Source organism: Ambystoma mexicanum, chromosome 2p (assembly GCF_040938575.1).
Source record: "Ambystoma mexicanum isolate Mex_15411 chromosome 2p, UKY_AmexF1_1, whole genome shotgun sequence".
NCBI lineage: Eukaryota > Metazoa > Chordata > Amphibia > Caudata > Ambystomatidae > Ambystoma > Ambystoma mexicanum.
Window position 1 is genome coordinate 990,212,301 of NC_090923.1, and position 12,686 is coordinate 990,224,986.

Genomic DNA, 12,686 nt, shown 5'->3' on the forward strand with positions numbered 1-12,686 from the left:
CAGAGATAGTTACCACACTAACCTCTTTAGCAAGTATGTAAATTTACACTTGTAATACTTTCAAGACAGAATCCTCTTCTTAGAATGATCTTCCCTAGTCTATAGCATGAATTTTTTCAGAGGCAAAAGAGGGGCCCTAGGGGTCTCTGAGCCAGCTGGAGGCAGGCCAGGATAGGTTTCAGTTGCAGGAAAGTCAAAATTACATATGATATCTTCTTAAACAAGTAAGTATTAGATTCAGAGTTAAAGTGTTCAAGGAATTCACAGAAGGCTCCCTATATGCATTCCAGCATTAAGCCTGGGCAAGTGGTATGGGCAAACTCCCAACCAAATGAATCAGCCACTCAGCCACACAGGATGCACACCAGCCTTAAGGTAAGTATTACACAGGCCCACATAGTACTTTAGGAGAAAAGAAGAGCTCTGGAGTGGATGCCTTCAGGAAGCAGCAGCACAAAACCCAGTCCCTGGATTCTTGGTCTGGAGACGAAAGAACTGTACACGAATGAGAACTTGCAGCAGAAGTCAGAGGAGGCTTCCGGCAAAGGTCTCTTCACGGATTCTCGCAGCTCTGTATTTGGTGCTTTTTTACAGCAGCCAGATGAAGATCAAAAATAATTGGTTAGAATCTCTTAACTCTTGGTCCTGCACTCTGGTGAGGGGACTTCAGGAATTCGAATCGTGTCCCTGTAGATCCAGCAGGAATCCACCCAAGTTTCAGAAGGATTCGGACTTTGGAAGATCATGCACTGCACTCAGGCTCAAGGTGACAGGCAGGGGTGGAATGGGAACCAAAAGAGGCCCTGGAAATAATTTTGAAAGTGGCCCCATATATCACATTTTCACCACCACCAGCCCTTTTCCTATGGGAAAAATTAGAAATGCAACAAAAGAGGCCCAGGGTGCCGAGGACTACTGGGAAATCTCCTGAGTTCCCAATAGGCGAGTCCACCCTGGCCAAATACTACTAGAATAGATGCCTTGATAGGATAGGTTATTTATAACGGGCTTAATACCCAGAGGTTTCTAAGCGCAGACCCGGGAATCGAACCTGTGTTGCTCCGTGACGCATTGCTTCCAAGGTGAGCACGTTGCCCCTGAGCTATCCTCCCTGGACTCCCTTGCAGTTATGCGAGCTGTTGACCCGGATTAGTAGAAGAGTCGTGGCGTCTCCCTCTTGATCTTGGACACAAGACAGTAAAATAGCATCCAAGGAGGAAGTAGGCATTTAAAAAATGAATTATTCTAATGAAGATATTCGCTCTTTATCCTGGAAGCTGTGTCATTCGTGCAAATCTCCCTGTGTCACCTGAAGCGTAGAGGAAGTTCTTAACCTTGATTTACAGTAGAACTCGCACATACTGTTAAATATTTTTATGAACAGTGATGACTTCCATCCATTTTTAAATAGAATGTCCCATCTTTGTTTCCGGAAAGGGGCAAATGTAACCGCATGTTCTTGCAAAGGGGGTGGCGAGTGATTCCGGGCTGCTTGCATAATACTCTGACAATATACAGCTTTCGCCATCTGAATTTCACGTTCTCGCTTTACTTGTGGTCTGCAGTGGATGCTAACATCCCATCCCAAACTGGATTCAACCCCATGGTTTGTCATTTCATATTCACCTTTTTACTGCCCTTGAAGACTTTGTTGAGCCTTAGAACAGATTTTTTTAATTTTAATTTTTTTAAATTGTATACAAGAGTTTTCTTTTTCTGGGACAGATGTCTGTAGGAACTGTACAGTTATTGTTCAAAATATAACAGGCGTGGCGCGCTCATGCTCTGGTATCAAATAAAGAAAACTCCAAAGTCAACCTGACATCTTGCATGAATAAATATATTGATAATATATCCTGCATCTAAATCGCATATGGACTTTGACTTTGGAGTTTTCTGTATTTGATACCAGGGCATGGGCGCGCTACGTCTGTTATATTTTTAACTATATTTTCACTGTTTGTAGGAGATGTTGGGTGCACCTATATTGTAACATAGGCAATACAGCTCAGCCCCCTTCATGCATCTTTGAGTGGGCATAGCGTACCTTAGGCATTATACCCATAATCACTCTTTAAGGTTAAATGAAAAATGAAGCAGCTGACTTCGCCGTCTCCTAGAGAGGCCACTTTGACAGCATGGACTGTCCACGGGGCAGCGTTAAAAGATTCCCGGGATCGGTTTGGGGACAGGGCCAGAGCTGTTCATTTCATATGGCCTTTTCTTAGTTCATTCTCAAAATGTAGGTCGTCTTCGGGTAGTTTAGCTCCATTTGCTGTTATAATGTGGGCGGTGGCTGCATTTAAAATGGAAATATCTTCATAAAAAAGGAATCCATAACTAGTGAGTGTTTTAATGTCCTATAATGCAATCTCTAAACCGCTCTGCTCTCAGCCAGCCTTTCCACAAAACTGCTCCGTACACATTGGACTATAGCACTTTGTTATCCATTAGGATATACAATATCTGCATGCATTCTTCCTTTTGTGTGTAAATTGAGGCCCTTCATATATAATGAAGACTTATGTGGTGCTTGCGCCACCCATAAGCCCAAACCATTGCATTACAGATGGGGAGAAATTGCACAAGAGAAAGGACACAAAGCGTGTAGTGGTTTGGTTATTTTCCTACCCATTGACTGCACAGGGCTATGCTAATCCCTATGTTCATTCCCATCCAGTTCCTGTCCCTCTCCGCCCAAAACACATCCTCCTGGGATCTATTTGAGCTAACTATATCAATCTTTACCATGTTCGAAGTGCCTGCCATTGTATTTCAAAGCAGTCTTCTGAGAATCAATTACTTAATTGGAATTGTAAACCTGCTATTGTAATTAAAATGTCTTAACCAAGTCTGCCTTCTGCCAATCGATTTGTAAGAACTATACATGTCCTTCACTGAAGTCCCGTTAAAAACAAGCACTGGCAAAGCCAACAGTTTTGCCTTGTGTATAAGGTACTAGGCATTTGCCAGACACTGCTATTTGATGCCCAGGTACTCGCACCATTTTGCACCTGCTACCGTCAATGGCCAGTTAATACCACTATGGCAGTGCCCGACAGGTGTCTTTCGCATGCCTACATAAAAGCCCAACCTGTTGGCATTGCCAATGCATGTTTTGATTTTAGTGTGGGCTATTAGACACAGCTGTAAGTGCTGCCTATAAGCCAAATTGTTGTGCTGAGAAGTGAACATTTGAGAGGGAGATGGGGTGCGTGTAGGGGCACACTGCCTATTGGTTTCAGTTTAGTTATTTACCTACTCATTGATCGTCCATGGCCATGATAAACTATGTGGCTGTCCCTAGCCTGTAACTGCTCTTGCCCTCCCAAAACACATCCCACAGGGACCTGTTTGAGCCAACACGGTGCTTTCTGCACAGCCATATGAAGGGTAATGGGTTAGTTCAAGCTATAAACCAGCCCCTGGTGTAATAAAAATGCATTAAGCAAGTGTGCCTTCGGCCACCTGATTTATGAGCAGTATGTGTATCCTTCCATGTGTTCTTTGAACTGAAATCCTTGTTACAATAAAAGGCACTGGCAAAGCCAACAGTTCTGTCTCTTGTATACGCGTGTGCCATGCACGGACATGATATGCCCAGGTACTGACGCCATCTGCCAGTTGTCATATTATGACTAGATAGTACCATTATAGCAGTGCATGAAAAATGCTGATCCTGTATCTACACAAAAGCCCAAACTGTTGGCGTTGTCACTGCTTTTTCTTTGCTTGGTCTTTTACTGACTTTTCCCTGACCCTATTCTTTTCCTACAGGCATTGGGCAATTCTTCAGCAAGGAGGCTCATCACCTTAGGTTCGTTGCTTTCGCCTCTTTAAAGTGTCATCCTACATTGGGAAAATGGAAGTAAATTATGCACCCAGACTGCAACCCATATTTAATTTACGAATCCCCTTTAGTTATTAAATAATTGTAATTCTTCTGCTTCCAATGTTTATTGTTTTGTATGTATGCTCTGTTAAACCAGCCCATTTTCATGAAAGGGGAGTGCAGAGATCTCCTTCGCTATGGACGCCATTGACCAGGATCTCTGTTGTAGTGCCCAAGGCTCACCTCTTTTCCTAGTCTGGATTGCATTGGTTACGATGGAGAATAAAGCTGGTGCTTGGCTCGTGTAAAACTGGGACATTGCAAGAGACGGTCCTCCTGGCAAGTGGACCAATCCCACGCAGACACAAATTACAGGCCTCACGTAAATACATGCACGTTAAAGCTGCACCTGCTGCAATTACTGGCACTGGCGAGCTTGGGGAGGGGCCATGGACCGCGAGGGACAGGCTCTCGAAGTTAGTCTTTGTGACCCTTCCCTACCTTGAGAAAAAGTGAATAGCACTTGGCACCCTGAGTGGTCTATGCTTTATGTCTCGCTCTTTCTAAGCTGCAATTTCACTGCCACACTGTACTAATTCATGTGCCTGTACATCACTGCTGTAATGACCTGTCATGGGCAAATTGCGACTTCTGTTTAAATTGTAAAGCGCATTTAAAGAAATAAAAGCAGGTCACCCTGCAGGTACATGACCGCTAAGCATTCATTTTACAGAAGAGGTGTCTGTCTACATGTGTTATTTCCGAATTTTGAATTTCAATATTCCTCCCTTAACATGTTCCGAGTGAAGGAAAGAGCGCAGTTTTTATGATCAAAATGATATGCAACTGACACTTGAAGGGCACAGTCAGTAGGCATGAATTTATTGCCATAGCAAAAATTCCTTCATACGATAATATCGTTGTTCAGCTTACCTTAGTTGACATGATGGAAGTTGCCACTGCCAGGCGAAGGCCTCACGCAGACCGGCCAACTACTGCAGCCTGACCTGCTGACCTCGCTGGCAATCTGTAATATGCAGGGCACGTGCAGTTCCGGGGCCCAGCCCAGGAGGCCCTTATGCGCAGGCATGGGCCCAGCCCTGCCTGGAACAAAAGAAAAATGCTCAGCGCCTGGTGATGGCAGCCTGCACTGCAGGCAGCCAATTCCAGGCAAACCATCCAGGAAGAGGCAGATGTGTATCCTTCCACTCCAAAAAGGCCCCAAGGCCAGAGGCCTACCAGGGGATGCCACGGTGGGGCAGTCCAGCCCTGGTCACAGGGTACTGGCGATTTGCAGCCCAGCAAGGTCACAGCACATCGTGGGATGGCTCATTTTGCAGGTCTTCTTGAAACCAGTGGATCTCACCAGAATGGGTACGAGTCGTTGCATTCGGTACCCCCAGATCGATTGAAGGAAGGTTGCATCAGGCTTTGGTTACACAGCAGGCTATCCTGGAAATCGCTACAGATGTCTTTTCTTCATCTTCCTCTTCAGATTCAGCTACAGTAGTCGACTTGTCAGCAGATTCCAGGATCAGAGTATTTATCAGGAACTACAGCACAACTTCTGCAATCTCTCCCACACTTTACGGAAAGCGGTGATCTGGTTGTCCAATTAGGGCAGCCAGCCTCCTATTGGCAAGGTGAAAGACAAAGGGCTGCAAAGTTTTGGACACCTCCCTCCTTTCCATTCTTCTCAGACACTTTGGAACCTAGGCGGAGAATAGAAAGGATTCCAGCCAAAGACAAAACTTCTATCAGGGTCGTTCCCGCTTAGAATGGCTGGGGAAGACCTCAGAAACAACAAGCAAACACGAAACAGCTAAACAAGAAGGAGCAAAACTAAGGGGGGTTCTGGGAGTCCCTCTGCCAGCCATTAGAGTTTCGAGAGTCTTAGCTAGATTCTTTAGCTCACTATCTCTTTTACAGAGGAGAACTATCCATAACATATCAAGTGTTTATCCTGCCCTAGGGCAGTCCAGCACTGAAATGCTATGCAATTCTCCTCTGAACAAGAGTACCGACAGCAACCCCAGACATGCGTTTCAGTGTCATTGGGCCTCATCAGTAGGGTGGTAGCTGTGCCTCTCTAAGAGCAGTGTCTGGGGTTGCTGTTGGTAGTCTTGTTCAGAGGAGAATTGCCTAGCATTTCGGTGCTGGACTGCCCCTGGGCAGGACAAACGCTGATGTTTTGGATATTTCTCCTCTGTGAAAGTTAGTGAGCTAAAGAATCTGGGTAAAGCTCTCGTAACCGGGACTAATGTCTGGTAGAGGGACTTTCCAGGACCCCCACCCCCTTGTTTTTTGCATTTTCTTTTAAACAGTTTTTTAAACAGGAAGGAGCCCAGCATTCTAGCAGAATGGTGCCCCTTCTGTGCATTACCGAGAATGATTTAACAGCCTACGAGTTTTAAGACTAAAAAGATACTAAGGTAAAAACACTGCCACTAGCCATTCAAGTAAACTTGCAATCGTAACAATTATGTTACCAGATAAGAAAGGGGATACATTGTATCCCCCCAGGAGTCCACATAATGTGGGTTGTGCTGGCTCACTTAAATCAACGTAAAGGGGATCTGAATCCCACTTTACTTCATGGGAACCATAGTTAACCCAAGAAATAATATGAGAATTTAAAGGAAGCACTGCATTTAAAATGTGTACTGCCATACTATATTCCAGTCAGTCCAATGTTCTAGGAAACTATAACTCCAATCACACTATTGAGACATAAAAAGTTCACCATACAAAGAGTAAAAGACTATGAGAGGGGAAAAAAGATTCCCACTCACCTACGGACAAAGTAAAATAATTACCAGGTCCAAGCAAAATGTTCTGGGGTTGACACAGGTCAGGTAGATTTATCACTGAAATGAAAAGCTTACCCAACAACCGGCCCACCCAGCAAAGGTAGGTTTTGCTGGCCAAGGAACGTGCGGTCTCACTGAAAATCTACACAGAACAATACCAGCCAAGCAACAGAGTGGGTAGGGGCATTTGGGAATACATGAGTATTTCGCCTTTCACTGCGAGTGCCAATCATGCATTCAAATGAGGCAAGCAGAAGCCCTCCCCGACCAGAGGTTAGTTAAGCTGCATTTAAAAGTAGACCAAAAGACCGGGATTACTCACCTTTGTTCTGACACAACAATAGGGCTGCTCCTAGTCCTCTATTTACAATAGGTTCTTCATCCAGAATGGTAGTGGAAGAAGTAGAGAACTGAATAAAGAAAGAAAAAGGTCAAGCTGATCACAAATAATGAAATCACTCCCCTCTCTCAGTTGCAGCCTGACATTTTCCTCCCCAGTCACTCAAAGGCTGGGCATGTTCTCTTAGAAAAGCTTAGCAATCATCAATTAATTTGCTATGTTAGAAGTTTGAGTATGTAGGCAGTACATCAAATGGCAAGCGTCTATTTTACTACCATCTTTGGCAGCTCAATGCAATCCAATTTACAAAAGTCAAAGTGAATTTCAATAGTGCTGCTGTACTTGTGGTTTAATTTATACAAAAATTGCAAAATTCAGCAAACTATCACAACCGAGCTTACATGGGCTGTGGTGTAATCAGGAACTCCTAACAGGATTAGCTGGCACCATGTCCTGGGTATAGTACAGAGCTTCCTGCATGCTGTGGACTGCTAAATTGGCAGGATGGGCCCTTGAAAATATGTGATGGGCTTTGCCCCTCCCCAGGGCAGCACCATTAAGGGTTAGAACAAAGGACTTCCAAGGTTTTGCAAAAAGTGGTATGCAACAGTGCATATACTCACATCATGCTGGTGTTGCTCTTCATCCAGGTTGACAGTGCTCCAGCCCAGGTTCTCTTCACCGTCAGAATCCAGGTTTGGGTTAGGGGAGCCCTCCTTTTCATTATCAAAGTCCTGTGAGTGGTGAGAGAGACTTTAATGGTTAACACTAGAGGCTTTGTATGTATACAAGCTCAAATACATCGAGTAGGTTATTGGCCCCCAACTCAGGTTTTTATCTCCATGCAAAAACCAGTCTATTGAATTTCTTTTTCTGAAAAGGTCGATTACAAAACACTAATAAAGATGATGGAACTGAGAATATTCCACTTCTTTATGTCCGATGAGGAGGGGGAAAAGGTTGCAGCTAAGTCAACAAGCACATAACTTGCGTCTCTTGGAATACTTCAAATAAACAGTACTGTCCTGAATGAAATCAGCTGGAGTTCATGGCCACATAATGTGTCATGAATGTATATGGAGATGTCCTTGTCGGAATGGATTTCTAAACTCTGGCCAGGTAGATCGAGGTTTAGGAGGCCACCCATATCATTGTGCACAGGGAGCAACTTCTGTGAGTTTAGCTAAACCAGTCAAGGTAGCATGGAGAGAGGTAAGGGCAAAATGTCTGGAGAGGCGAGTGAGTCAGGGGTCCACAATGAGTCCACACAGTGAAACATCAAGGATTACACTTCGACAGTTATACAAATAACACGTCATTGGCCCAGAAAACCCATGAACAAGGACTATTGGGAAGTAATAATATCACACAATGCTTACTAAAACATATATACAGTCAAAGAACACCCTAGCCCCCAAATACCCGTTAAAAGAAGGCAAGTGATTAGGTCAGCACCAACTGTCCACAGGATTTACAATCCTAACGTTAATAGTCCAACCCTAAGTTGTATGGGGCTTTGTGCTCAAAGGTTCAACCTTTTCCAGTAGTTTAGGAGGTGGGAAACAAATTGGGAGAGGGGTCCTGGGGATGTGAAGATGGGTCCAAAGGTTAGATGAAGTAGTATTCTGGTGAATAAAACAGTACCGAGCTTTGAGAGCTTTTAGAAACAAGATGCCTTAAAGTAAAACAATTGTTAAAGTTAAAAAAGCTACGCAACATTTTCAAGGGTTGAGATCGAGGCGGGAGAGGGTAACCATCGCTACAACTTGCCAACCGTATACCAATTTCTCTTCAGACTTGGTGGGTCGCCAGAGAGTCATTGGAGGTAGGTTTTCCTGCCTTACGATCCGGTCGGTGGAGCCCAGGAGCTGCGGGTGCAACAAGAGTTGCAGTCGTAGATAGAAGCTTGGTGCAAGCTCTTCGACGAACAATTCAAGAACCACTGCTGCCACACTCCTGAGGAAATTCGAGGAATTTTGGATGTGCTCTCAAGATGACGCGGCCCTTCTGAAACATAGTAAAAAGAGGTTCTGAAGACAAAGCTTGCAATTCACTGATCCTCCTGGCCGATGTAATGGCCATCAAAAAGACTGTTTTCCACGATAAGAATTTTATGTCACATCTGTGAATAGGCTCGAAAGGGGGTTCCATAAGAGCTGTCAGACCGGTGTTTAAACTCCAGGTAGGGACTGGTGAGGGCGTAGGAGGGTAAGAATGCATCAGGCCCTTCAGGAAGACCTTAACAGCTGGAAGAGAGAGCAATGACTGTTTCTGGAGTCGTCATATATGCTTATATGGCCGATAAGTAAACTTTGGTAGAGGACAGTGAGAGCCCTGTCTAAGCCAAAAGCAATAAGTAAGGTAGTAACTGTTCTACTGAAGCAGTAAGTGGGATATTTGCAGACTTCTCACACCACTTAGAGAAGCAAGTCCATTTCCGGACATAGATGATTCTCGTCGAGGGGGCTCTAGAGGCCCTGGATTATGTCCCAGCAGTCTGCCGGGAGATTCAGATTCATACGTTTATCGTGGTGAAGAACTTTGTAGTTCTGTTGCATCAATAGGTATTGATGCGCTTTGAGGCGAATTGGAGGCCATCGGGATAGAAGCTGTAGAGTCTGGTAACAGATCTGTCGCGCCCAGTCCGGCGCCATTAGGATCATGGAGCAATTCCGTTCGTCCATTTGCGTAGAATTCTCGCTATGAGTGGAATGGGGAAAAAGCATACAGGAATATCCCCATCTAGTCAACCGAGAAAGCATCTCCTGCCGACTGATGTTCCCGGTTGTGGCGAATTCTTGGCATTTTCTGTTGGCTCTGGTGGCAAAGAGGTCGATCTGTGGATGGCCCCATATGGAGAAGATACTTTTCGTCTAGTTCCCATTCGTGGGATGACGTGTACTCCCTGCTCAGTTTGTCCGCTAGGACATTGTCCACTCCCGGGAGATGTTACGCCCTGATTTGGACTCTGTGGTGTAAGGCCCATGCCCAAAGCAGTTGTGCTTCTTGTGATAAGACCTCTGATTCTGTGCCCCCTTGCTTGTTAGTGTAGTGCATGAAGGTTGTATTGTCTTTCTGGACGGTCAGTACCTGTCCAGCTACTACTGGAAGGAAGGCTTTCAGAGCCCACCGTATCGCCCTGAGCTCTAAGACATTGATGTGGAGCTGTGATTCTTGGTCTGACCAAGTCCCTTTTGTTTGGAGGTCCGCCAGTTGAGCTCCCCAGCCCAAAAGGGACGCATCTGACCTTATGTTGGTGTCTGGAATGGCATTCCTTGTAGCAGGTCCCGTGGAGTATTCCACCACTGAAGTGCCTTGTGTACTGTCGTCGGTATCTGGACTAAATCCCCCCATGAACCTATAGCTGTTTCCATTGGTGGTCCAGGTCCTCCTGGACTGGTCTCATGTGAAGTCTGCAATTTGGTATGAGAAATATACATGAGGACATCATGCCAGGAGGGATTTGAAAGAGCGTACCGTGGTTGTCCCTTTTTCTAGGAACCATGAGGTCGAGCGCAGGGTGGCTGTTACTCTGTCCGCCGATGGTCTTACTCTGGGAATGCTGCTGTCGAACTCGGCCCCCTGGAAGAGGACTGTCTTGGTGGGTACTGGGCAGGATTTTATGTTTATCGAAACACCCAACCCATTTAGGAGTTTTATAGTTTTCGAAACTGCCAAGTGAGCGTGACTGGAGGAGTTTTGCTGCTACAGGCGACAGACATTTTGCAAACACTCTCGGTGCTAATTTTAGGCCGAACGGGTGCACCCGGAATTGGAAATGCAGGTCTCCTAGAGCAAACCTGAGGAACTGTCTGTGAGCAGGATGAATTGGAATGTGGAAATATGCATCCTCCAAGTCCAGAGTGGCTAGGAAGTTGTTACTGTTTAGCCACGATAGGACGCCTTGCAAGGATATCATTTTGAATTTGATGCGTTTGATGTATTTGTTGAGTGCTCTCAAGTCTAATATGGATCTCCACTGGCCGTTTTTCTTCTTGATCAGAAAAAAGCGGGAGTAGAAACCTTTTCCCTTCTGAGGGTAAGGAACTGGTTCTATTGCTGCTTTGTGCAGTAATTTCTCAACTTCGGACATGACGTGCCGTAGCATGTGCACTTTGCGAGGGTGGGAGCAAGGGATGGAGGTTGGTCTAGGAATTCTATGGTCTGACCCTCGCGGACCACCTGTAACATCCGCTTGTCCGATGTTATTGAGTGCCAACGTTGAAAAAATGTGGCTCACCCCCCCCCCCCTCCCACAGGAGTGTGACTGAAGGGGAAGATCTGACATATCAATTCTGTTTGTTCTGGGCTTTACATTGGGTAGAGCTGTGGCTTCCTCTCTGGGAGTAATTGTTGGAGGATTGGTATCTGTTGCCCTGGAATGTGTTTCCTTGCGTCTTTTGACCAGAGGAAGAACGGTTATATCCTCGGTCTTTCGAGGATGAGCCTCGAAAAGGGCGAAAAGACCTACAGTCTCTATATTTATCCTTTAAGGAACTGATGGCTTGGGCTGTGTCTGTTTTTATTCCTTTTAGGTGGTCATCAACCTTACCAAATAACTCTTGCCCATCGAAGGGCATGTCCAAGATTTGTGCTTGCACCTCAGGTCTGAAATTTGTGGATTTCATCCCGGCCGGTCTCCTTAAAACAGTGCCGTGGGCCATCTGCCTGAATCATGACTCGGCCACATCGACAGCAGCATCGATCATGTGATCTGAAGTAGCCACACCATCTGCAATGATTAACTTGGCTTCTTCGTGGAGATCCGCAGGTAGCTATTTGGTCAGCTTGGACATGCAAAGCCAATGCTCGCGGTCAAACCTGGCTGTCATGGCTAGCATGTTTCCCGCTCTAATAGTGAGAGATGCAGAGGAAGACACTTTTCTACCCATGGCTTCCAGCTTATGACCTTCCTTGTCCGGTGGTGCCGACAGTGGTGATGAAGGGTTGGCTAACTTCTTTCTGGCCGCTACAGTGATAAGAGTCTGGTTTAGTATGACCCCTTAGACAAAGCAGTGCAGAGTCTGGTTCCTTGCATTTCTTTTCAGGTCTTGAAACCAGAGCAGGTGTGGATAATGGCGTGGCCAGTATCTTCAACCCAGACTCCCATATGGTGTTGAGAAGAGGAATGGTGGTAACCGTTCTTCTGCGCTTGTACCTGTGCTCATAAAGCACTGATGACTTCTCTTCCGATACAACTTTTAATTTGAAAAAGTCTTTCCGATAATGGTATGAAATGATACTAAATCGTCCGGTGGTGAAGAATCACCTGGAGTGTCATTCTTTCTGGGTTTCTCAACGATATAATCATCCCATTCGCTGGGAGCATCAGGCTCCTGTGTGATCTCTGGGTCAGAGAAATCCCTGAACGGGTCCTCTTGCTAATCCGAGACGGACACAGACGATGGCACCATAGTTGGACCTCGAACCAAAGATCGAGGTCTATGTGACGATGCTGGAGACGGGACCCTTGTCGGTGAAGCACCGAGTGTCCTGCTCCTGGATCTACATGGAGGCTCAGGCGATCATTCTCTTTTCTGTGGTCTACACCTGGAAGGTGAGTGTCTTGGTGTACTATTGTTATGCTCACCTGGTCTCTGCAGAGGCATTGGGGCATGGTCGCAGCCCTCCCAGGGATGAAACTCCTCGTCTGTTCCTCTCTCTGTGTCTGTGTGGGGAACTGGGGTGATGAGCAGTGCAGTTC

At 45.7% G+C, this 12,686-nt stretch overlaps 1 protein-coding gene across 1 annotated transcript in view; it reads right to left on the reverse strand.

Annotated features, from left to right (window-relative positions):
* SART1 (spliceosome associated factor 1, recruiter of U4/U6.U5 tri-snRNP) overlaps window positions 1–12,686 on the reverse strand; it is a 1,237,846-nt gene that overhangs the window by 168,035 nt on the left and 1,057,125 nt on the right. The window contains exons 14-15 of the mRNA XM_069644803.1: window positions 7,606–7,716; window positions 6,965–7,052 (exon numbers count right to left, since the gene is read on the reverse strand). Coding sequence (XP_069500904.1) covers window positions 6,965–7,052; window positions 7,606–7,716 — 199 coding nt within the window. The remainder of the gene's footprint in view (window positions 1–6,964; window positions 7,053–7,605; window positions 7,717–12,686) is intronic.